The sequence below is a fragment of the Eurypyga helias genome, unplaced genomic scaffold (genome assembly GCF_000690775.1).
Source record: "Eurypyga helias isolate BGI_N326 unplaced genomic scaffold, ASM69077v1 scaffold5606, whole genome shotgun sequence".
NCBI lineage: Eukaryota > Metazoa > Chordata > Aves > Eurypygiformes > Eurypygidae > Eurypyga > Eurypyga helias.
In genome coordinates this window covers 378-28,032 of record NW_010254586.1, presented here as the reverse complement: position 1 = coordinate 28,032, position 27,655 = coordinate 378, and the positions used below count along the sequence as shown (strand labels likewise).

General features: G+C 36.9%; 1 protein-coding gene across 1 annotated transcript in view; it reads right to left on the bottom strand.

The window, feature by feature from the left end:
- CASK (calcium/calmodulin-dependent serine protein kinase (MAGUK family)) overlaps positions 1–26,697 on the bottom strand; it is a 79,259-nt gene extending 52,562 nt beyond the window's left edge. Inside the window, exons 1-6 of the mRNA XM_010153039.1 lie at positions 26,526–26,697; positions 24,377–24,499; positions 22,943–23,026; positions 21,233–21,332; positions 16,068–16,085; positions 7,456–7,577 (exon numbers count right to left, since the gene is read on the bottom strand). Of these exons, the coding sequence (XP_010151341.1) occupies positions 7,456–7,577; positions 16,068–16,085; positions 21,233–21,332; positions 22,943–23,026; positions 24,377–24,499; positions 26,526–26,678 (600 nt within the window). The 5' untranslated portion in view covers positions 26,679–26,697. The remainder of the gene's footprint in view (positions 1–7,455; positions 7,578–16,067; positions 16,086–21,232; positions 21,333–22,942; positions 23,027–24,376; positions 24,500–26,525) is intronic.
- Positions 26,698–27,655: the final 958 nt, after the last annotated feature.

The following is a 27,655-nucleotide window of genomic DNA, read 5'->3' as shown; positions in this document are numbered from 1 at the left end:
ACATATTTATAACTTCAAGGACACAAAAATACGGTTATTTCAATAAGATAGTCACTTAAATTTTTTTTTGTTGCATCAGATATCTAATTGAAGGTGTTCTTAACAAAACCAGGGCAAACCACCTTTTAAAGATGACATCAAGAAGCTGATCAGTAATTAAGCATAAAAAACACTGAGGAGCTGGAGCATGTCCAGAGAAGGGCGACAAGGCTGGGGAAGGGTCTGGAGCACAGTTCCTGTGAGGAGCGGCTGAGGGAGCTGGGGTAGTTCAGCCTGGAGAAGAGGAGGCTCAGGGGAGACCTGATCACTCTCTACAACTACCTGAAAGGAGGCTGCAGAGAGGTGGGGGTTGGTCTCTTCTCCCAAGTGACAAATGTTAGGACTGGAAGAAATGGCCTCAAGTTGTGCCAGGGGAGGTTTAGACAGGATATTGGAAAAAATTTTTCACCAGAAGGGTTGTCAGGCCCTGGAAGGGTCTGCCCAGGGCGGTGGTTGGGTCACTGTCCCTGGAGGTATTTAAGAGACGTGTAGATGTGGTGCTGAGGGACACGGTTTAGTGGTGCACTTGGCAGTGTTACACTAAAGGTTGGACTTGATGATCTTAAAGGTCTTTTCCAACCTTCTGTAAGCACCAGGGAAAACTAACCCCTAACTAAATAACCCCTAAAGCTGACACAAGAAGGGCTATAAAAAGAGTTATGTTACATGGACAACACCTTGAAAGACCCCAGAGAATAACCTTTGCCCCTGTTTTACCCCCCGACTAATGACCTATAGCAGGAACTACAGACTCAGGTTAAGCCTAAATAGGCTTCATTCCCAATTCTCCCAACTGAATTAACTCTTCAGGGTTAGACCACAATCTTGAAGAAAAGGACCATGAACCTCACTACAGGTGGATATAGAACCCATATAAAACTAGTTAAATCCACAATGATTACAGAGGGTTGGCAAAGAACACATCTTCTCACTTGTTTTGTGATGTTGGGCATATCTTGCACCAGGAGGTGCTAAATTGGAGTTACAACCATTTTTATTTCTCCCCATCCATGTAGATTTTTTAAATGATATACTGAGAATAAAAATATACTGTAGTGAGCTCATTAGTAAAAAGAACAGTCAACATGTACCACCCAAGTACCCGAATAACTGGAAGTAGGAGGCAGTGAGGCCCGACTGACTTCAAAGATAGAAGCACAGCTTACTTGGCTGTTACTATACTGCCTTTGGGTATTTTAATGTTAACTAAGTGTAGACTGAAATATCTAAAGCACAGCAAAAGAAAGCTCTCAGCACCAACAAAGTGCAAATGTTACTCAAGACCTGTGGGCTGTAATCCCAGGCGCTGTAGGATTTCTTTATTTTTTGTAATTTTTCAGAGTAAGTCCCAAGATCGTGGAGAAATAATAAATCTGATAATCTTAAGTTTTAAAGGGAAAAAACCCCAACCCCAACAGGTAGCCCTTACAGTTAAAAAGGGACAGAAACTAGCTTGCTCTACCTTCAGCATAAAAAGAAGTGAGGAAAATGTAGATAGTCAAATAGGAAAATGATCCTCTTCATCTCAGAATAGTATAAGTGAAATTAACTAAATGTCCTACAAATGCCAGGAGAACAATTCTAGCGTTCTTTGATAGATCAGAGCCCAGTAAGATAAAAATATAATGTAATCAAAGGATTTTTAAATTTTGAGAACTAGAAAAAGGTCTACAGATTTATGCTTTCAGAGTAAGATAAGTTGGCGCACACAGACACACACTTGCAGACACTCACAATGACACACCATTGACACAAGGGAAATGTCATTAGGCCATAGGGAATGGGCAAAATAGTACAACTCTTATTTAAAGTACATACTTTATTAATCTGAATTTCACCACATTTTTGCTATGCTTAAAAATACTCAGAAATGTCAGAACACTAGGTCGAAAGAAAACAGGTTAAGTGCAACAAAGCAACTATCATAGTGTCATGCAATCCGACCCAGAATTTTGCATTGATGGTGGATACATAAATTTCTCAAAAAAGGAATGATCAATATAAAAGTTATTGTTAGCTCTTATTTCTATCAGTCATGTTTAAAAGCCCCAGTCATATATCAGTTATATAAGATATTATAAAAACATGGAATGAACATGGTTTCTGCTCAGAAGACTAAATGTATGACAGATTCTCTCTATAAATTTCTAAGATAGAGAAACAGGAAGAACGAGAAAACAATGAGATGATGCTGACTAGCAGAGTGATCTACATATCCCAGAAACACAGAAAATGAAATGCAAAGGTATGAAGAAAGTTGAAAATGGAGGGTATTTTAGAGAATGATTATGAAATAATGCAGAAGAAATTCTGGAATAGCTTCTGCTTTTAGTGCTCTTTCACATATAGCCTTCCAGAGAAGTTACCTTTTAGAGAAAAAGCACACCACGCTGGTGATGATGATCCAGCCCACCTGCTGAGGGAATTCTTCAAACAGCTCTCCCTATGGTTTGGTCAATGTTCTTCTGCACTACTTGGGAAAGGAGTTTCCATTGCAGTGAGAGACAGTCCCTCCCACTCCCTGGGGCTGAGCATGCTGCCCCTGCTGGACTGGGACAAAAGCCAGATTTGGTTCCCCAAATAGCAAGGTGTTTTCCTGCCAACATAGTTTCTTTTTCTAAAACACATTTTCCATTTGCTTTCGTCTTACAAACATTTCAATTAAAGGATAATTAAAATAGGAAAACAAGGTGCTTTAAAAATGAGAAAGGATTATTTCACTTAACATATTCTGAGGGAGTTTAGACAGACATCTAGCACAGATACACTTTCTGATCTGTTTTTGCAAAAGAAACGGATTCATGTTTCACTAAAACATGTTCCACTTATTAGTTTTAACATAATCAGTATTCAAGAGGGTGAGGACTAATGTTGATCCAAAAAACTTGAACCACACTATGTGATTCACACAGAAAGCCATTCTTACTCAAATCAGAACAAAGAAAAATTAGAGGATTCATAAAAATATTTAAGCTTTTTTATACATGGCTGCTGGCTTTGTTTTTTTTCTATATCATGATAGATATTCCACCAGTCTGTTCACAATTTAAAAGGAAAAAAAAAAAAAAAAGGAAGAAAGAAATGAAAGCATCCTGAAAATAGAAATCAAAATGTCTCGTTTTGCTTTTTTTCCCCGAAGGATATAACAGAACTATTAAATTAATACACTCTGCTCAGGAAAAAAAGGTAAATCAGGGATAAATGTGTGAAAATTTTTAAAACATTTTCAAACAGACAACTATAGTATCAGCCATGGCTGGACACTGCTGAATAACTGATACATTTTTACAAAAGACATTCAAATTTACCGTGCCAACATCCAACATTCAGTGGGTAAACAGAACAAACCAAAACAAATTCAGTAGAATGCTTTGGCCAACCATACAAGAGGCTAAACTGAGGTCCCAACAACATTCTTTCTAGCAAAAGAGAAAATATTTCCTTAAAAGTCTGGACTTTTAAGACTGAATCTGTTTGGATGACTTGAGTTCAAAAGAAACACTAAGGGAACTCTGAAGTGTGCAAAGATGCACGTTCCTTTGAAACATTACCATTAGCAGCAAAGGATAATAGACACAAAAGTGAGATTCTCTTGAAAAATCAGCATGCCTTGAAAATATGCACTACGAATATGAACTAAACTCTAAAGGGAAGAAGTGGCTACACATACAGATATGAACCATATAGCTATTCCAAAATTGGTTTAATCTCATTTAGTTAAAACCGTACGTGTGCAATGTCTTATGCCAGCAAAAGGTAAAATAAACTTTCTTCAAAGTTCATAACACTTCTATCACAGGTAGACTTGCAGAAATAACAACACTTACCTTAACAATTCCTTCTATGAAAATAATGTAACAAACTTCTTAAATTAACAGCCCAAAGACACCAGCCTAGAGAACTATCTGACTGGGACAGACAGACCCAGACAAAGCCAGTAGCATAGAGAGGCCCCAGTCACACAAAAGCTGATATTGTTAGCCTGCTGAGCGAAAATCTCACTTGTAAATCGAACGACATCTGCATTCAGAATCACCCAAAGAAAAGGACCCTGGAGAGGTGACCAAACTGCTTGACTCAACTGAAGAAAGATTTATCTTGTCTCCTTCAGTGTAGGCAGCTGCATAAAATAGAGGCTTCTGGTTTTGCTTTTTAGCAAAGCTTGCTTCTTTTGATGCACCAGTACAGATGAAACACAATGTGTCATTACCTTTCCCATCAGACCCAGCCTTGAAGCCCAGTATACTTTTAAAAACAAATAATCATTCAAGTAAAATCTTTTGGCATGACACAGAAAATAATCAAAGGCTAATGTCTCCAAAATTAGTCATCTCTTCACACTTATTTCCAAGTTATTCACCAGTACTGCTGACTCAAGACAGCAAAGCCTCCCAGGATCTTTCATGAAAGTCAATAAAAAAATTTCAATCAAATGCTTTGATAAAGCTTCTAAAAATCTGTCAGTGTTAATAAAAATCTGCTTCACTACTTAAATTTAGCTCTGTTTTTCCATAAAGTTATTTATAACCTTTACTTAACTTCATTGCATTGTTTATTATCTAAACTGGATACCAGAATTATAAAGCTTTATATAGGCATAAACCCAGACAGTTCTAAGTCACACACAGGAATGTCCTACAGTTTTCACCAAAATTATCATCATCACATTTCCAATAGGAGCAAGAAAAAATTAAAATCTGTCCAAGCCGAAGGTATCCTTTTACAAGAAAGATCAATTATTAAACAATAAATTTTTTTAGCTAGTGAATATTTCTAAATGGTTGTATCTAGAAGGGCCTTTTCTTTATTCTCTCCCGTAAACAAAATTAAGTTTTTAATAATGAACTGTGTAACTTTTTTTACAGGGGAAAAAACCACTCAACACAACAGAGGGATTCTGTAAAATTATGGGGGGAGCGGAAATCACACAGTGAATAATTCAATAAGCTCACATCAGGATATGCTGGTGTATTACAGGATTTGCCCCATAGTGAATATGAATTACTTTGTGAGTAGTTGGCACCTCTCTCCCTCGTTTTGAACAGCTTTGGTACCCAAGTAAAGTGGAAAAGAGTGTTAAAACAGCTCTCTGAACAAGACATATATAAATGAATCAATTAAAAACAAGCGATGGGATTATAGGAACCCTGCTTTCTATGGCCTTCAGAGGTGTCTGTCGTTATAACCCCCGAGTTCATGGACTACCACCGAGTGTGCTGGTTTTAAAGAGTTAGTTCAGAAGTAAAAAAAGGTATTTCAGCTGCAGGAGTAGACTACCATCATGTGCTTAATCTAAAAATAAGGATAACTCTTGAGAAAGACTAGGGACATCAGAACAAATTTAACTGTGGAAAAAGCCCAAGGAAGAGGAACAGTAGTTTTAATGCAAAGTGACAGCCACAACCTCACGTTAGATTATAAAATTCCTACTCAGTGGTATACAACGCTTTACAGGTGACTTGTTCTGGTGGCCTCATTAACACCAAATACTCCGAGAAGAATGAACAGTTTTCCCTGACATAACTTCATTCAAGGAAAACTGATGATTTTTTCAGAGTTCTGAGAGAACCTGCATTAGTATCAATGCATAAACAGAAATCAATCTCCCACATTCAAGTTACCAAAATGAAAAAGTTATCCTTTCAAATAATACTGACTGTAACTTGCTTCAGCCTTCCAAGTATGTATTCCATGACACTGCAATCTTTCAGAATTTTATTTTGTATTATTCTAATAAAAGTATTTTTGGGCAGATTCTATCATATCCCTTCCACATAGCATAATAAACCAAAAATTCTTTTTGATAGTGTTTTGTTCTCACAGATTTTATTACAGTGTGCATTTAAGTGCATCCCTGTCTAAGAGAATGACCATGACTTTTAAATAAAAGAATCTTTGCAGTTTTTTCTTGTTTAAAAAGCTACAGCAACCACTGCAGAAATATTAGATCATTAGTGAAGCACTACAAACCAGAATGGTACTGTAAAGAACAAAAAAAAGCAAAAGCACTGCATAAGCATGAGTAGACCTGTCACACAGCAAAGTATTTAAAACTAAGGCCATCTAGTTTACCAAAACCCAAGAGTAAATGACAACATAATAACGGTTAATAAATATTGAAAACCTTCCTGCATGAGTGACACAAGTGTTTCCGTTCTTGTTATTACACTCATGTTATTCTCTTCCTGTCCAGATTTTTACTTCTCATTCATATTATCAGATCACCTTGCTATACTGCAGCATGCCATACAAAAAGACTAGGCAATTTAAGCAGCTGAAACACAAGCTAGATGAACTAAAGCTGGAAAAAAAAAAAAAAAAAAAAAAAATTAATACAAACTGCAAGATGAGTTGTTGGAGATGCAGTTCAGAAAAGTCATGAGCTCCTAAGCCCTTCTTCCTGCATGCTTCATCTAATTTTATCTAACGACTATTTAATGTAAAATGCATAAACAGTTATCAAGAACAAAGATTACAAATAGACTCTCGTGCCAGAGCAATGCATTCATCTCCTAACAGCTAATGATCTCTGTTTCCTTGAGTCATACCCGCAGCTACAACGTGGGGAAGCTTTACCCAAAGGCTTATGTTCCCGTTACGGGTCAGTACAGAACCCTACAGCTGAGTCCTCCTCCTCCAGAAGAAATTATGTGTGGATCTGAACCCTTTAAGGTTGAAGGATGCACGGAATCCAGGTGGCCCACTATTCACCAATCACTGAAGAAATTATAAGGAGTATAAGAACCATCTAACGCATTTTAAAGAGTTTTGACAACAAGGAACTATGGCACTATTTACATTCGGATCACACCCCTGCAAAGCTGCATATAGGTACTAAAGCATTCAACGATTTTTCAGAAACTCTTGAAAGTTTCTACAATCACAGTCATCTACCTGCAGATCAGAGAGCTGGCACGACTCCTGCTCCTCTGTGCCTTTCACTGGCTGAGCCTATTACATACTGTGTTCAAGAATAGGACAGAAACAAGCACGTTTCAAATGAAAAAATGTTGTACTTGTAAGAATGTCCATAGAAATGGTATAAGATTATTACATTACTTAAAAATAATAAAAAAGGAATGAATCTGTACAGTTATGAAGTTACAATTCACATTTAAAATAAAAAAGAAAATCTAGCCCTTATCAAAAGAAAAATAATTATTCTGATACATTATTTTAGAGCAAAGCTACTAACTCAGATCAAGTCATTAAGCATTTACATATCCTAAAATATTCTGTATGTATAGTCCTAAAAAGCATTTCTGTGTAACGTGCTAGTTGATTGTTCCATTCCACTCCTAAATAAATTCATTCTGGTATGACACAAAAAAAAATATGTATTGGATAAACCAAAATACTACCTAATGAACAACAGATACAGAAATGCATTCACATAGCTTATCACTGAAAACTTACATCTAGTAACGTGTGAAGATGCTGATCCTGGAAAACGCTGTGAAGAAAATCTAAGTCTTTTTCGCTGCAGTCTGTGAGTGCATGAATTTCTTCCAGGCTGTCCAGCACCTGTGAGACTGCTCCTATGGGGCAATAAACAGAGGGGAAAAAAAACCCAAAATCAATAGAGCACAGACTCACTGTAAACTGAAGTTTGGAAATGGAAACTTTCGTTTCAGCTGGTACAACTGGAACAGGAACTTTATAAAGCTGGAGTTTTTGCAGGAAAATTCACTGAATAAACTTTAGGTATATCAACAGTGCCCATATATAGTGTAATTATACATAAGAAATTGTATAACTGAAGAGAGGTTAAAACTTGTTTTCATTAAGCCTTGCTTTGCTCTAATGAAGCCTGGTTTCCAATGATGCTGTATACAGTTACTCGGATTATCTGCCCAACTGCCTGTCCTCACCATTCTCACCCCAACCTTCTTTTTTTTCACTTTTTGAACTGCTGGCCAATTTCAAATACATATTCCAAATCAGTAAAAATCTAAAAGAACCAGCGCGCTCACAAATTCTTTTAAAATCAGCATCTGGATAGAGGAGAGAAGAGAGAGAAAGACCTGACTGTTGTGTCCTCTGAGGAGACAAAAATGCTGTAACACGAGCCCTGTTTTTTGTTCTGTTTGTTCTGCTTCCCTGGTTATCTCAGACCCAGTTGTAGCACTTGCTGCCTTTTGACCAGTGAATTCTTTTGGGTCATACCAAGATGAGGATGATTTATATATGGCATAATGGAGGGATATGAGGACAAAAAGGAGATGTGATGGAAGGTGGCAGCCCACGAGAAGAGATGAACTCACAGCAGGGGAGGATACAGAAACACCACACACATCCATACTAAACCAGCCCCTATTGGTTCCTTGTGGCACAACTTGTTTTAAAAATCAGACATGAGTGGTGGCTGCCACTTGTGTGCATTACTAGAACGCTAACTTTGGCTCATCTGAACACCCACCGCCCATGTCTTCACTTTTTCCATAGCTGTATAAGCATCTGGAAAGACGGTAGCATATTCAGCGTATCTGTATCACCGACAGTGAACTAGTGAATGCTTTTTCGTAAATAAATTCTTAATTCTGGATATGGAATTCTACACATTCTGTATTTCACTCATTTCTCCTTAATATGTTTATTCTGTTTATTTATTTATTTGCCAGTGTCCTTTTGTCAAGACAGATAATATCTAAACAATTGGTATAGTTCTTGAAATTCCATCTTCCACCGTATGGACAATTCTTACCAGCCTTCCTAAACTCAAACCCTTTTGTAATCTATTGTATTTTTAGAATGTAATAAAACAAAAAAAAACCCAACCTAACAATGCAAGGAAACAAGTTAAATTAACTTATTTCTCTGAAAACCTTGAAAAACTGGTATAAACGTAACAAAACACACAGAAACTACAACACATTTGTGACCTCACGGCTTAGAAGGACAAGTAAATTGACAAGTCTAGAAACTCTTGCATCATATTTAGTACAGATCTCAACTTAGGATTCCCCTCAGTTCCTTGTACATCAAGGTTAAGAACCACAGCACTCCCCTCACTCACAACTCGAGCAATAAGACTTCTTACTCCTCTCCCATTAAATGTCTCTGACTACTTATTCCCACCTGATCTAATTCTTTACATTCCTTTAAAAAAGTAGTGGCTGGTTAGCAAACAGAACTAATGGTTTGTCTTGTCACAGATGCTGTGCATGGGATCAGGTGCACAGAAGAAGAGAAAAAACTGCTCTTTGATGACGAATATAAGCATGCTCAGCTGAACAGAAGAGTCCACATTCCTCTGCCTGCACCACAGCTTCCACAGGGGGAGACACAGCAGGAAACCTGAGAAAATACAAGGACTGGGAATCTGCTGCCATGGAGGGATCACAGCTAAGCCTCAAAGGCAAGGAAGAAAAACATTACTTAGGGACCCAAAAGGGACTGCACTGAGTTTCTTTTAATATTTTCAGCAAATCTCAGTGTAACATTTTCAGACTTTCCAGGATGCAGTTAGCAGAAAGAAATTTATTAGAATTCTCTTTTATTTCTATTCTTGTCATGCTCAGAGCTTAAATAAAATAATTTATTTTCATGCAAAACTTAGCCTTCTGGGTTCAAAGCCCCTTCTGTGTATTTGGAGTGTTTAAGGAAAACTCAGAAGAAGCTTCACTTCAGAGGCTTGGATATCTTATGTCTCTTACGCTGCTCAATGTTGCTCATGTTTGCCCAGAGAAGCTGTGGATGCCCCATCCCTGGAAGTGTTCAAGGCCAGGCTGGATGAGGCTTTGAGCAACCTGGTCTAGTGGAAGGTGTCCCTGCCCATGGCAGGGGGGTTGGAACTAGATGGTCTTTAAGGTCCCTTCCAACCCAAACCATTCTGTGATTCTATTCTATGTCCACTAAAACTTGAGCCAAAACCAGAATCAACGAGAAGTACGTTCAAAGTTGTCTGCAGGACTGTATTACTGTGAAACACTGAATTCTCTGCACCACCATATTATTTATTTGACAGCACTATTTACTTTGGGGATTTTATTTTGTGGAATACTTTGAGGTTTTTCAAACAGAAGTAGAAGTTAATTTAAAAAAAAAAAAATTGCATATGAACAACCCCTTGAATATCTGCAATTCCAAAAGCTTTGTTCATTAGGTCTTTTTTCTTCTGTCCATGGGTCACATTGAACAGATGTTTGTAAAAAAAAGTTTCTAGGCGTATCCTTAACAAATTTGATAAAGAGTTCTGACAGTGGCTTTATTAATCCCTCCAAATCACAGTTCTACCTTTATTTTTACCTACAATCTTAAGCTGTATCTACTGCCATGTCTTTCACACATTTACAACTAACATGCAGCAGCATGAGAAAAGGGCATAGTAGCCATATACTGACAGCATGTTACTGCGTAAAAAAGTGATTGAACCATTCTACAGACATTATTGTGAACACCTAAACTCTTTCTGTTACAGACATCTGGTTAAAAGCCTCTGAGCACCTTTCAGAAGAGTTTTAAATTCAGATAAAAGATACTACATAAAATAAAATTAACCAACCTCTACAGAACACCTGTCCCTAAAAGGATTTGCATTCTATCATGTCAAAGCTAAATTTCTAACCTTTCGGGAAAGTGTAAAAACACTCAACATTTATAATTAAAGCTTGTATCCTCTAGAAATAGGATTTAATCTCTTTTCATCATCGGAAGTGCACTCATTTTAGCCCTAGCATAGGTGATGAAGGACAGGCTTAAGTGACTTAAGGGTTATCACGCACTGGAACAGGCTGCCCAGGGAGGTGGTGGAGTCACCATCCCTGGATGTGTTTAAGAGACGGGTGGATGAGGTGCTGAGAGATATGGTTTAGTGGCGGACAGATACGGTTGGACTGGATGATCTCTAAGGTCTTTTCCAACCCAGTGATTCTATGATTCTATGACTTACACAGCCATACAACCTAAGAAGCTCATATTCTCATTGTCTGTAGCAGTTACAGAGAGAATCTATAAATACAAAAATTAGAATGATGCATAAATATTAGGAAGCCAGGAAAAAAAAAGGAAGTTGACTGACTTGACTGGCTTTGTTAAGACTCCCTAAAGGAAACTTTGTGAGAAAATATTGCTTAACTGCCACAGAACTTTCAAGTAGCCCCAACCACTTAGGTGAGATGAATCTCACCCTGAATCTTAAACTACTACAAAAATAGTTGCACAGGAAAGGTGGTAATTCCAGTGATGCAAGTGGAAGACTCTTCTTCACAGTAACAAAATCTGCACCAAACCACCAAACCTGGTTGTGTGAGGTGACTGTGGTAACCGAGGATCCTACTGTAACTGCACATATGTTCCCAATATGCAAATGGGGGGTGACAGTCATGCACATGACCTTGTCTTTCTTGTATTCCCATAAGACTACCTAAGAAAGCATGCTGCAACTATTCAGCATTCCCTCGAGGCTGACAACTATGAAAAGCTGAAAACTATGGGCTCTCCCTATACTGAAAAGAAAGTCAGGATGCTTATGACAGTCTTTTGCAGTCAGTACCAGGACATGAAATGTTTTTAAAGTTAGGGGAATGACTTCTTAAGGATGATACCAAATTGCTTCTAAGAAGATGGAGATGAACTGAGTAGCCTCATGCCTACTGAGGGAGATCTATTATTTGTCAGCTAGACATATTTGCTTTATAAGGCAATAACTTGGGATTATTCCTTCACCGAGTGTGTAGTCAAAAGTTACCATAGATATTTCCTGCAGATTCTGTTACCTCATTTACAGAGATAGCCATTAGGAAATAATTCTCTCTTACAGCTGAATTCTCTCTCTAGAGTCACTGTAGTTCTCATACAGCACCCTTAACACCACCTGAAGCTGGAATGGACGCTAGTTCATCAAGTTGCAAGGAGACAAAGCTTTGCTAAAATAGAGTGCTGTTATTGCATCCTGGCATCTAACTGTTCCAGTCTGAGACACGTGGTTTGGCTACAGAAACTGAACTTCAGAGGTAGGTAGGAGCTGCTTACTTCTCCCCAGAAAAGAAGAGAATAAATGATAAGAAATCTTTAAAATACTATTCCAAGAAATGTCTACATAGTCTCCAATACTAATATGTCTCCACCACAAAACACCCCAAAAGTTTGCTTTTCCGAGGCTCAGTGAACAAGGCAGGTACCACTGGCTTCCTCTCCTGTGCAGCAGGCAGTGCAGAGAAGTACTAGCTTCTTCTCACGTGGCAGTGATCTGTGACAGTGTGTGACAAAGAGTGTGCAAAGAAAGAATTAGATCTTGCTGCAAAACCAAAGGCTACGTTATGACCACATTCTGAGAGAGGTTAAAAGAATTCTTTATTTTTTTAATATTGAAGATTACAAATGCCCATTTAAGTCTTGGTCAGTCATAAACCCTCCTCTGAGCAATGAAGACTTGGTTAGTGGAAGCCTGACCTTGTTTAAATACAAAACTATAAAACTGTGACCTTTTTGCAAGTCTGTAATGAGTATTCCAGGAAATGACTCTGCAGAAGACCTTGTAACAACCATTATAATAATAGCAAATTTTTATTAGAGAGACACTGACAAAATCTAAACCCCTTAGATTTGTAGAATTGTATAAAATTAAGTTCCTGACACCAACCACTCCATTTAATCCTGTTCATTCTTATAAACTTAATTTGGATTGGCTATTCAACTATTCTATGTCTTGTTTAAATAGGTATGTAACTACGCCTTGAAGATTTTACCATGGTTTTTAAATGACTAACCAAAGCTTAGCTGCTATTTGCAATTTCTCTAAATACCACAATTCAGTCCTTATGCCAAGTCAATCTCCAATCACTAAAAACTGATTTCTCCCAACTTCATCTCTTGGCTGCCTTCTTGTGTGCAGCTGCTGGAAACGAAATTGAAAAACAATCCTGGCTCTCAAAGCACAGGCATTTCAGAAGGTAGGATTTACCTTTTGCTTTGTTTATGGAGAGGTTTGAGGATAGTACGCACAGCAAGGACAGAAGAAGTTGTTAGATTTTAGAGAGATCAGATATTAGAGTCACTAAATGAAGTTGCTGGATACAATCTCATAAAAAACCAAGCATGGGCATTATTATGAAGTCCAGTTATTTTCAGAAAAAAGAATCTAATAAATATTATGAGATTCTGATAGAGCACATCTGGTGAAGTGAGATTTTTTTACCAATTCTGTAATGGGAAATTCAAGTTTTAATGGATTTTTATTTTTCACATATGAAAAATAAAACAAAGGTTCTATGCTTCTGCTTAAGAGTCTAGCGACACTTACACCTTTAAATGACCTATTTAGTGATAACTGTATAAATCAGTGCCTCCAGAAGTTTTGTTTTGCTGGCATCTGGTTATGATACCCTAAAAGCACAAGGCATTAATGTTTAACACATTAGATAATTAAGCACTACATCAAAATGCTGTGGCAGTGAAGGGGTGTCTGTCAGCTGAGGTTTTCAAATCACAATCACATACACTTTTAAACTGTTCACTTTAGCCAAACATGAACGTCTAGGCTTAGTATCAGCATAATTATGAAATACTATGCTCATGTTATATACAAGGCCAGATTTGCCTTAGTAGCAGTGAACAGAACTTAAAAACATGTAAAAAACCATGTCTATTTCCTGTTGGTCCTGTAAAGAAAATACTAAACATATGTTATTTCCATTAAAGGCAAGAAAAGAACCTTTTAGAGAGATGGGACCTTTCCACTACTTCTGCTGCTGTAACTTCATAGATTAACAGAAAGCCAACAGAGGACCAGATGCTCATCATCGCTTTAAACAACATCTGCAAGAATCACTGGAGTTGAGATGCCTCAACTCACAGCATAATTTGTTGCTCTCTGCTGTTAACTATATTCCAGAGCAACTATCTTGGTATGGACAGATGATAGACAAAGCATGTGTGTATATATATGCTTATAATAACTTAAAATAAGGTGGGAGATACATATTTCACACATATATACAAGTTTAATTAAAACAAAAGGCAAGTAAGTACTCTGGTCCTCCTTAAATTTGAGCTATGTAGTATTTTTCTTCTTTTTCCTTCTTGGACAGAAACCAAACAGCCAAGTTTAGACACTCTCTAAATTTACAAATAAGCTCCTACATGCATGCAGTTCTGTGAATGCTACTGGGAAATAGCATATTAATGCACAACATTTTTATATATATATATTACACAATCATGAAGAGTTGAGGGAGAGAACTAGAAAGACGGAGGCTTATGGAGACTACAGTGAAACTGCAGAAAGAAGGCAGTTGATGTGATGGAAGGGTATTGGAATTTACAGCTAAATTAAAGAAGGTCAGAACACCTGTGGAATACAAGGAGGGAAAGAAAGGCATGTAAAAGTCAGAGAAGAAAACCAAAGGAAACAGGTGCAGGAGAGAAAAACAGGGAGAAAGGAAAAGACCAAACAAAAAAGGGGGAAAAAAAAAAAAGAAAAAAGAGATATTCTTCCCAAAGACCGCAGAGTACTGCCTATGGAAATATAAAAAAGGACAGGGTGAGAAGGAAGAGTGGTGGAAGCAGGGGAGAAACTGATGCTTGATTTTGAAGACAGTCTGTTTTATTCCGCACACACAGGGGCACTGTGTGTATGCATGTCTCCAGCTTTCCCCCTCCTCCATACCTGGAATCTTTACACAAAGTTTGCCAATTCCCCTTCCCAGTTATCTCTCACTGTAAAACTAGCCACAAGCATGACAGAAGGCAGTCTAGCGTGGTGGCACAGAAATATGTGACAAAAAGGCATTTTTCAGACCAGACTCGCACTTTACAGCTAGCACAGTCACATGCAACTAAACAACTATTTTAAGAAATGAATGCCCTTCACTATTATTTCCTTAGATATGTTCTTCCTCATTGCAAAACCAGACAGAAACCTTCTGACCAGTATGAGGGCAGCACATCCTATCAGTCAGTAATTTTACTGAGGAAAGTGTCTATGTACAAAAAAAACCCCCAAAAATCAGTGGCAGGGGGTCCATATGGGGTCATTTTTTCCCTTACCACTGTATAAAAATAATACTGTTCGGAAACATTGACATCAAAATCCACTGAGTTCTCACTCTCCCATTGCTGGGCAGGCATTCTGAGATGGGGAAATAGGAGGACAAGGAACAACATCCCCCACAACCTCTAACATCAAAAGAATGAACTGAGCAACAACAGCAAAATCCACGACTTGGATCAGAAATGGAGACATGGACGTATGTCTTGCTGCCCTGACCTAAGACAGAATAAGAACTGAGAGACTACAAGTCTTAAAATGCTGGAGGAAAGAAAAAAAAAACCCACACCATTTTTAAACCACCATTTTGAGATGCTGAATTTATTAGTTTTGAAATGTCTGCGGTTTGTTTCAAGAGGTTGAGAATTTCACACCTTCTGCTCAGTCTAGTACAGTTTGCAGGTTGTAGAAGTGCTTGCACTTTCAGTCTCTCAGGAAGCGTGCAGCTAACTTGCAACAGAATCTCCCCCCTACGTGTCACTAATATTCCTTCATTAAGGAGACACATACTGGATAGCAATTTAAATCAGGTGTATGCATATACACAATGCATATGCATATATCATGTACCACATCAACACAGAATTATCAAGAAAGTTCATGCAAGGGTATAGAAAGAAAACAATATATGGCTAATGCTACAGTATATGTTTAATGTTAAGAGAAAAAAAGCCCATTAGTCCATGAAAACATTGATTTTGGAACTAAAATGCAAAACCAAACCATTTTATCCTTTATTAATTTAATGAAAATTAGATTTTATTTCAGTTGTGTTGCAAATATTGAATCCCCAAACCCAGGTAATTTTAATACTGCCTCTAAACTAGAATCTTCAGAATTCCCTGGGAATCATACTACTTGTGGATAATACTTTCAAGGTGATAGACAGATATACTCAAAAACATACAAGGCTGCTTTTTCTTAAACAGGCAGTATTAAAACTGAAAACAGCAAAGAGAAGCAAGCTGATTTTTAAACATGCAAAGACACACACCATAGCTGAAAGATACGCCTTAAAGGAAAACAAAGGGATACCTACTTTCTGCTGCTAGAAGTCCTAGTAGGAAGGCAGCATTTGGACAAACAACAAACAGTATGAAGATTTCAGAACAAGCGTTTTATAAAGCTGCAACCTAGCACACTAGTTTAGCCACAAAACAGTATGAACAAACTGACAAGAACTCCCCCACCCTACTTTTTTTTTTTTAATATGATTTCTGTGTGTGAAGCAAATGGGACTTGCAGACTGGGATGGGAGGAAAACAGATTCTTGGCACTGGGAAGGTAGCCCATGTATGCAGCGTCAGGTATCTGTAATACCAGATTCTTTCCAGTATTGGTTACACTATTAAAAAGACCCCTCGCACACAAAAAATGATTTCTAGTAAGAATAACATAAGAGGTGAACTGACAAACTATTTCAACATACTGCCAACGAATCGTAACATCATATTAATTGAGTTACTAACTAGAATTTAGCATATTATACTGAAAACAATTTTTTAATGTGAGTAGCAGTGAGAACCAGTATGAGAACTATGCAGAAATACAACCACTTTAATATTGATTTTAATTAACAGTGACTTCACATACTTTACAAAGTTTTTGGATTTAAGCATAGCAGAACAAAGGTTAAATAGCTAAAAAAATCATAAGGATAATAATGGAGTATTGGAAACACTCAAACTCATGATCTCAAGACTGATAGCTATACCTGTAGTACAATATAAGAAATTAATAACAGTGAATTCTAAGGTGAATGCATTTTTTCCCCAAGTGCTCATACTTAAAAATGCTAGACAAGAAATATTTGCAAATATTTACAAAATCAGTCATATTTTTTGCATAACAGTAGTATTTTTTTTTTTCATGTCAATGAGACTGATTTTTTGTAAGATATGGGCTTATATTGCCCATATTTCATGGAATCTAAATCCCATGAAACTTACCACTCACTAACATGTGAGTGAAGCTAGTTCCACGTATGTTGAAAACAGTGATCTTGTACCTTGGCTATACATTTGCTGTTTCATCCCTTCCTGAATGACTATCAGATTTAGGTTTTTTCCCATTATTATCATTCTCAAATTTGAAAATAAAGATTTTTATAATGTTAAAATTTTCTCATTTGATGTGATGATATAGATTCTAAAAAGATAAAAAGGAATGAAGATTTCAATTTACATACAGCAATCCTGAGACAAAATAAGAAAAAGTATTCATATAAATCCCACAGGAGATTTGTGCCTTGCAGTTTAAGAAAGCAAGCTATAAACACCAATGTAGGCAATATTCCTGCTTTCTGTGCAATGCAAAGGCATTGCTTCTGCGTTCACCCCCTTACACTGTTACCGCAGAGCTCAGAAAGCACATAAATGTTCAAGAAGTACTGCAGCAGTGCTATTTGTTAGCCTAGGCAAAGTAATTACATTTGGTCAGTCAGTCTGTTATAAAATATGCTGCTGTACTTTGTGGTTAAGCTGAAATACAGCATTATAAAGTGCCTTACAGGAATTTAGAACCGTTTGCAGCAAAAACCTACTCTGAAACCTGTTAGTCACATTTCAGAATATGAGCACTACAAACCAAGCAATTCAAGCAGGTGTTACAGAGGAAAGTCCTTTAACCAGAAAGTAATATTTTCTTTAACCTAAAAATCAGTTATACAGTTTTCCAAAGACTATGGACTATCTACTAGCTTCTGACTGAGTAGTTCTGAAAATGTGGCTACAAAAAGGTTTTTGGAAATAAAAAGTTATAAAAAACTCTTCAATTTACTGGCTTTTCTAAGTGTTGGCCTAAAAACCTAAACATCCCGAATCTACTGGAAGCTCTAAAGTAAACCAAACAGCTTTCCTGAATTCAGCTTCCCAAGTCAAAACGTCACACAAGTCCATGGCCTTTTGTTGGGCTGCTGCAGAATGGGGTGCTGAAGAAGCAAAAGGAGGAAAAAGGAAAAACTTTACACTGGTGATGTTCATTCTTCAGCCTGAGGCTTGAAAATCATACCTCCGTACTCCCCGTTAGGGGACAAGTGGTCATCATATGACACAAGCAGAGGAAATCCTCTGTCTTCGTCTAGTGTGCAATGGGGTGAAAGGAAAGCCAGGCAGGGAAGGGGAGAGGAAGGAGGGAGTAGGATGGGGAAGGGCAGCAGAAAGCAAAACTGACTGTGAATTTCTCTAGCACCTAAATAATTTCATGATCCACTTCAAATACTCTCTATTGAGCCAGTTTTTCTCATGTGCCATATTTAGCCTTTAGGGCTGCTGATGGCTTGCTGACTTCTGATTTATATTTGTTCCAGCATATTAAAAATATCCAAAACATTCACTGCCTTGGGAAACTGACATTTAGCAATGTCTTGAAGACAGGCAACCTGAAAGTCAAATGTTTTACATTCTAGCAAAACACATTTGCAAGATGCTTGCAATTTCAGCCGTTTAGTGGCTTAACTAACGAAGTTATTCAACACAGCCTGTCAGCAGTAACTACCTACCTAATTTTCCAGAACATTTTAAAAGCGTTCATCACACACTCTCAAAATGCAGCAAGACTGACTTCTGCCATGTTACCATCAGAATGATAGTGGGATTAAGTTAGGTTCTCCAGAGGACGAAAGAGGAAATAGATCAGCCTGAACAAGCTCTGGGAGTCAAGAAATACTAACACACTGTACGAACGAAAGGAAGATGTGTACAGAAAAATACCTGGTTGACTTTAAATGAGCATGTTCATTCCCATCTAATCCAGTTATGCAATTTGCTGACCCTCATTGGAATGCCCTCTGCCAAAAATATCCTTTGTGTGATCCTGCATCTAAGAAAGTAATCTGACTTGCTACCTACAGTGCCTTTATATCCCAGGCTATTACTCTGGTAGTATAGGAAGATGCTCAAGGCTCCAGCAACCCCAGGTTCACTGAATTTTGAGGAAGAGTACCTCTAGATTAACCTTGAAAAAAGACAGAACTGAGTTTTTCTGTTTCTGTGTTTAGGAAGACCTGGAAGAGGACAGGATATACAGTTTGCATAATGTAATAAGCATTTACATTTCTGCATCTTTATCTTAGTAGGAGTTCCACATTTGTCCATTTCTGACAAATCATTTAATTTTAATGGTAAGCTTCATGAAATTTTATGGGAGAATTACATAGGCAGTAATATTTATATTTAAAATATTAAATGCTCTTCATTAGAGTTTATGATCTGGAATACCATGAGATGTTAGGAAGGAACCTTAAATAACCTTAAAACAGCCAAGTTTCTGCTGAAATTCATGAGTTTTATGTCTGGTTTCTATATATTAGTTCAGTTTAGAATCATGACAAGAGTCTATCTTCACAAGCTAGAAATATCTCAAAATGTTATTAGTGTACTTCTGAAGAAGAAACAAAATAGATTTCCTTATCTAGCAATTTCAGAAGCTGAAAGTTACAGTATCTTTTCTTGCAAGCTTCAGTGTTTATCCTGAGATATTAAATATTTTATCAGCTAATGTAGTCGGTCAGGGAAACATTGAAACTTCGCCCTTAGTATGGTTTCCTGATCTCCCATCAGGAAGATCAACAATGTTATTTAACAGAGTAGCTATGCTTTCCTGAGAAATCCAAACCACTGTTTCAGTTATTTCAGAGATGCACACAAGGTAACAGTGGATCCAGCACAGATATTCTGTATAATTTACATTTGTACCAGATTCATGTATTCTGTGAGCAGAAAAAATAGAATTTGTACCTTTGCTGTATACTGGTATCTGCAATTACATCATCATGTGAGGAAGACATGTCCTGTTGATGCGAGACTGAAACTGGGAAAAGGAACTGCAGTTTTTAGATTAGGAAAACTGCCAATCATGTTGGTGGCCTGTTTGTTTTATTGAAATGGGGGAAGTAGCTGGAAAGAAAAATTAAAGCATTGCAAGTAATTCTGGGTGAATTAAACCCAACTTACTCTTTTTTAAAAAGAATATATGGATCCTTACTTACAAGTACATCAAGTATTCAAAAGCTGGCTGCCTGAATTAAGCCATGAAGCTGTGATTACTGATTTGCAATAAAGTATCTGAGATTACCATTCACTGCATGGAAATTATGAGCAGTGTGCATCTCTAAGGACGAAGAACCTTTCTGCTGAAGTACTCAAACTTGAATTCCAAGAAGTGAAATTTAAGAACTTGAACAAAAACACCTGACCCCAAATCCTTTATTAATGACACTGAAATAATTTATAAAAATTACTTGCTCATATGAGAGAGCAGAAAAAGAAAACTTAACATACGCAGTCAATAAGAAATTTTCTCACCTATAAAAATATTGGAAAAGAGAATTATCACAGAACAGTTCAGCACATGTAATTAAATTTCTGAAATGTCTTCTAGTACAGTTAGTGTATATTGCATACTATTTAGGTGTTCAGAATAATAAAACATAGATCCTTATTTGCCTCAGTTTTTTTCTTAAAAGTTATTTAACTTGATCCTAAATCCTAATTTTAGGTCAGATAGACCAACTCAGACTTTTGCTGCAAAATGTTATGTCAAAGTTAAGATACATAACTATGACAAATTCCTGAATACGGGCTGAGGACAAAAGGACTGCTTGGAGTAAGATCACTGTCCTGCCCAAGGCCTGGCTACATGCTCACAGCACAGCAAAGGTATTATCTTCCCCTTTGAAGTTTGTTGGGAGGGCTTGATGTGCATGTATTGTCTCTCTCTGAAGGTTTGGGGCTCTAGGTTGTAGTATCAGGAATACTGTCCAGCGTGCTTTAAAGAGGAGACATCTTAACCATACTGCTCTCTAAAACAGGAGGTCAAGAAACTCTGGTATGCAATGGTTTCTTTTTATAAATAACTATTAGTAAGGTATAAGAACCTGGCTCCTGCCTAAAAATTCAAGACAAAATTCCAGTAGGTTTTTCCAGTCAAGTAATATACAGAGAAATATGAGGTCATAGCACTATTTGTAATTAAATGTACATGCAACAAATAAAGAAATCAGATTTTCTGTAGAAACTTACAACTTTGCAGAGATTTTATCTTTGTTTTCTCCAGTCACTAACCCCATTATGACTGAAAATTATTTATGCTTCACATTTAAACATTAACTTAATATGTAACTTTATGAAATCATGAGAAATTAGTAAATAGTTGTTACTCTAGTCAGTATAGAATTGGTTGTAAATACATGTTTTGTTAAAATACCTGAGGAGGTGGGGTCTTCAGAGAAGTCTGGCAGCTCTTCAGGGGGGTCACCATAGAAGGAGTTGAATTTGTGGCTTGACACAGCTGCTAGTACTGCCCCCTGAATAAAAATACCCACAGAGTCTAAATTACACAAAGAAGGCTAGTGAAACATTTCCAGACACCTTGGATCATGCAATCTCTTGAGGTCTCTGGTGTGTTAACCTTCTCACTGAAGATTAAATATCATTTTACAGTGTTCAGTTCTGCTTCACTGTTACCAGTGACCCTATCTAACAGAAGAGCTACTCTAATACATACACTAATAAACAGAAAATATAGCCTTTACAAGGGGATTCATGAGAACAATTCTTTATGGGAAAGCATTTAAAAATAAGCGTGAAGCAATGTAGCTTGTCCAATGTAAGCAAAATAACTGATTCATTTTCTTTCCCTCTTACCTAGACTGGGTGGCTTAGCAAGTATAAAAATTCACTCTTTAAAGCAACACAACATGTGGTTATTTGAGAAAGGGTCAGAATCTGACACTGACAGCACTAGGATATTTGACATCCATAATACATCTGTATGAAAAAGTAATAATCTCAGACTTCCAGAATGAGTGTTACATGGGAAGTTGAAGTCATAAAAAACGGTAATCTGCTCTGACATATTCACTTGTTCAAGTAAATTGCAGTTTAACCACTCAGGTTTTAATGTCTTACAGTTGTGGGAGTAGGCAAAATGGACAACAAATAATCTCAGGAAACATTCTGCAGAACAGTGCTTTGGATCAAATGGCAGAAAACAAATAGCATAGGTATAAAAGCTCTCAGGAGACTAAATATAGTGGCCTACCCAGGAAGAAATCAGGGAAAGACCTGAAACTGTATCAGGAAACAGGAAAACAGGTCATATTCTGAAATGTACTAGCTAACATTTTAATAAAAACATTACCTGGACACACAAACCGCCTAAGAGAAAGTGCTCTTTCTCATGAACTACAGCAATTGCTGCATCCTAATCACCAGTTGTTTTTGTAGCTACGTTAAGCTTTTGCAAAGCAGCATCTCAGCATGTGTATCTGATTCTGTGTTGTGTTACAAATTATAAAAAAAAACCCTCATGAACTGTAATGCTGCTTCTTGCTGTTAAAATTTTCTAAACCTTTCAGTGAATTTAAAAATGTTCCTCATAAACTTTCCAAGATAGGAACTGAAGGGAAATAATGTTATTTTGGGTTAAAATGTTAACATTCTTTGCCATATGGCTGAGAGACAATCTTGTGTACAGTTAAACATAGAGGGGATAAAGCAATAAATACATCTTTGCTCTTCTTGAAAAAAAGACATTAAAATATTATTATGTTCCTCTTATTAGAAATGCAACAATAATAAAACAAAAGCTATTGAATTATTCTCTCCTCTCCAGCAGTTCATATTACACAGAATTACCAAGTTAAATTAAGATGAAGTCCTCATATGCACCTCAGTTGATACAAGATAACTTGTGCTGAAATTTAGTTTGAAAAATACACACTAAGAAAGAAACAAAGGACAAACACCCTTAACAAGACATCATTGCAATAAACAACTGCAAAGGCTCATTTCAATTTTTTATTTTATTGCTGACTTCAGAGCATAGATTTCTCTTAGCACTTTTGAGGTTAATAAAGTATCACAGAAAATCCAAGTTATGTAATTATATTATTTTAATACTACATTCATTTACCTTTAGTTTTCGTCTTGCATTGAATTTTCTCAATTGTTCTACTGTTTCTGGAAGATGAATCTTGTATGCATAGCGATCTCTCTCCTTAAACATCCCCACAAAAAGAAGAAACACGCAAAACAAAAGAAAAATTAAATACAAGTTCTTACTATTCTCTCAACGTTAGGAAACGAGATGAGAAATGCAACAGCTAGAAAGTAACCTAAGGAGAACGAGGATTTGTTGCAACTTAAGGAAAACTTCAAGAAACTGAGAGAGATTAAAATATTTTGAAAGAATTCTTGACTTGGGTCAGGGATATTTTCTTTTTTGTGATTTTATTTCCCGCTTTGCAGTAAGACCATAGCCTTTTGTTTTACTGTTGTGTTGTTAGTCAGTCTGTGGCTAGCCCTGAACTTTTAAGCAGGCAAGCACAAAGTAGTTCTGCTTCTTGGGATTCACAGATCCCAGTGAAGCAATGTCTTCAAGCACTCTTTTAAGGGGCACTTGACACTTCAGGTAAGCTTTGGAGATGGGGTACACGTCCAACACAGCGGGAAGGGCCAGCTCGACGGCTGGTGACACCAGGTGCGAGCTTACAGGAAGAATTCTCCGCTGTAGATGCAGATGAAAAATTTGGCAATGAACAGAACTTCGCTATACACCCTGGGCCCACTTTATACAAAAGAAGTAGAGGATAACAAAGAAAAACAGTTAATTCACCGGTTTCTGCCAAAGCAAATGCTCTGAACCTGCCACCTTTTAAATCTGCAACACACCCATCGTTCTCCAACTCCAATGCTTAGCACAGCCTATTAATGGGACTGCTGAGAAGCCAGGTGGATACGCTCCTGCTCCTCTTGCTAACCTTCAGAGCAACTACTCTTCCACTGGCTTAAGATGTGTTATAAACTCTGACACCACTGGAAAAGAATTTGAAAACCAGATGCCATATGACTTTATGTAGTCATAGTGGCCTTTGAGCAACACACCACTACATGCTTCCTTCACTCTGGTGGGATATTTCAGGAATCTAATGTAGGAAAGCAGCATGGTTAGGTAGCATAAAGTACTGCAATAATGTGCATGGCTACATAAGAATAGGAAAGAGGTCTCGATATGATTGAGCAAAGAAGAGATCAGGAATTACTCCTCTGGAGTTGAGAGTCACATAAAGACATGTGAACACCTTCTTCAAGCTCTATTCTACGCAGCCCTACTCCTATACCCTGCTACTGCCAAAGATGCCTGAGTGAGTTTGCTTTTGCTGTTAAGCACAAGTTCAAGCCTGGCAACTACCAAAATCTCATACCCTAGCCTCACAAAGCATTTAAAACATATTATCACACATTTTGTACAAGATCATATCTACTTTGAAAAGTTCAAAGAAGCAAGGAAGTAAGTATTTTTCTCCCTTGAAGAGGAAACTGGTGTGTAAACAGCTGCTTTTGCTACCTTTAACCAGGGATGATTCAGTGCTTCATATACTGTTATCCTTTCTGCTGGATCCAGCATAAGCATGCGGCGTACCAAATCTTTGGCACTTTCAGAAATATGGCTCCATTGCCTAGGATTCATCTGATTACAAGCAAGAAAAAAATAAATTAAATTAGTAGTAAGAATATAAAAACAAACCTACTTTTTAGGTAAAGTAATTGCTAAGATTTAACAGTGGTTTGTACTTGTAAACATTTTATCACAATAAATGTAAAAGGAAGTTCCTAAATTTTTAATAGCTTACAAAATTGTGCATTAGTTGCTATTGAAATGGCATAAAAAATTGAAAACAGTGAGCACTGTATCACATAAAAGCTGTCATATCCTTGGTATTATGTTATAACCACAGTATAATTTTCAATTATATGCTACATTTTGTTCAGATAAAAGTGACCCTTCTCTACAAAAAAGAAAAAATAATTAGCCTTTGTCTGACAGCTAACTGTGCATGTGATAAATGCAGAAATTAAATCTACACCTGAAATCAACCTAAGGAATGGCATGACAGTCTATCTATATCAACCCACAATTTCCTGCCAGTGATGCTGAGTAAGAAGAGAGCCAACTAACGCCTGTTGTGAACAATTTGGGTTCTGTCCTACAGGTATCATGCACAGTAGCTCTTCCCAATAAATTCCTTTCAAATTTACAACTGTAAGAAAATTCCTTCTGTAATAAGGGATTCTATCCTTAATCTATTTCTAGTATTTCTTGAATTTAGGAAGAGCTTAAGTTTTATTTAGATGGTACACTGCTAATTTTACAAGGTACTAAATGAAAATTCAAAATTAGAACCAGAGTCTTCTCAATGTTGTAATCTGTTCATTTATAGAGGTCCATTTTATTAAAAATGAGTCTTCACGAAAAAGGATTGCTTTAAATCAGAGCAGTGGGGAACATTATCTGGCAACGAAATACACATTGACAGTTGTGATTTGTCATTTCTTTTTCAGGTCTAATGAAATTAAGGTAATTGCAAATTTGCAGCAAGACTGTTTTGAAATCCTTATACTATTTTCACTGAATAGACATATTATTGTGGAAACAGGAACAGAAAAGGAACTGAGAAGACACAATGTGCTGGCCATGATTTTTTAAAAAAAAAAAAAAGAAAAAAGAAAAAAAAAAAGAAAAGTTAACTTGTATGCTTCCAGAAGGTTTTAGCTGTTTAAGAGATTCCACAAAGAAATCCTCCATAAAGTGAAACTGGAGTGTCTACCAGTCTATGCAACCCCCAAACTAGTGCCATGAAGTAATCCTGCTGTTTCTAGGACTACAAAATTAGAGGACTGAAAAATGTGCTCCTGAGCAAATGCAGTACAATTGCTGTCACTTACATTTTAGCAGACTACTGTTAAGGTCATATAATAAAATACTTCCTAAACCATATCACAGACTATCAGACAGTGCTAGGAGTTTCCACTCTTCATTTGCTAACACACAGCTCATGTACCACCTTGGTTGCAAAGCAGAGCAAAACCGATCTTCGAGAAAACCGCAAAAATAGCAAAGTCGAAGGTTTAAATGAGCCATCCGTAATGGCTCTAGGATGCTTATGTTGTGAAACACGCTCATCTTGCACGCACACTGATTTGCTTTCAGTTGCAAGTGGCTCCTTTTGAATCACCAGCTGCACTTTACTACATACTGTACTGAAAAGAAAAATGCATAACTACACTTTTACTGTAACATGCATTTTGTTTTAAATCCAGGCAATATGTTGACCAGCCTTTATCATAGTTCTTTTAGTTGATTAAAAATTTTAAATTAGCTATAAACCTAAGGTAACATACAGGACATGTTATACTTCACAGCTAAACCTTATGTAATCTTACCAAGCTCAATGTATAATTATGGGCTAGCTGTTGCACCCATTTATTATTTAATCTGAGTAAATTTCTGTATTCTAATTCCTAATATTGATACAAAACACAGCAGAAACAAGATAGAATGGAGAGGGGAAAAAAAAAAAAATCTCTTCCTGTGTAACACCCAGTTTTCTGTAAGCTTCTAATTTAAACCAGGCTAAATTAAAAAAATCAACTTCCAGAAATTTTACCAGCAGAGCTTATCTCACTCAAAAGGAGTCAGGTATACTGTCATTTACCTTGTATTTTCCTTTAATAATGCCTTCAAATAATCTTTCCTTGGTTCCATAAAAAGGCAAACAACCGCTTAGCAGGATAAAAAGGATCACACCACAACCCCAAACATCTACAGGTTTCCCATAAGGTTCCCTTTTTACCACTTCTGGGGCCATAAAATGAGGTGTTCCTACACGTCCTAAATGGAAATAAAAACAAAATTGAGTCAAAGTGATGTGTGTCAAACATGGAAATGAAGAGTATCACTGCATTCAACTAAAACAGTTTTAATCAGTTTTGTTTATGGGTTAGACTTTTAACACAATTCTTTTTGCCTTAAGATTAGTATTTATTAAATATATCCAGTGAGACAAATCAGTAGTTTCCCCTTCCCTTGATTTACACTTTCATATATTGAGGAACATTGTATCCTATCCTGCAGACTGTGAAACAAGACATATAAAAGCACTAAGATTCCTCAGCGAAACATGACATGTAAAAGTATCAATTTGGACAACTGTTGAAACAGGAATTATTTACCCAGAGATCATACTGTAGAGTTCTAGTCTACACCACTTACACAGTTCAGTGTGATGCTCTGCCCAAACCTATTGAAACTACCAGCAAGAACGCGAAACGCTAGCAAACGTCGTTCATTTATTTGAGGTTGGCAATATCTCACTGCAGATAAAAAGATAATGTTAACTTGTTTCCTGGAGTGCTTTCAATGAGTGCCACACAGTAATGGCTCTGGGACAGTACTGACTTTGGATTGGTAATGAATGTACACCCACAGAAACCTATTTAGTACCAACTAATCTTTTGAGTGGGTAAACTGATCAGAATGACTTCATCCAATTTCTGTGTAACACATTAAGCCAAATAAAAGCAACAAACATTTTATGTCTCCCTATAAATGCTTCCCATGGTAAAGCAGCTTGTTTCCACTGCAAAGGATTTGCAAGAATTAAGCTTTGACTGCTCAGGGCATCACTGACACAAATACTGTAATCTTTGGATTACCCTGGTTCCACCAAATACCAAAGGAAGAAAAAAAACCCACAACTGTAGCAAACTGTTACCACTTAATAACAATAATATTTGTTACAATAATTAAGAGTAATACATTATTCTTGCTCGCTGATATTACACT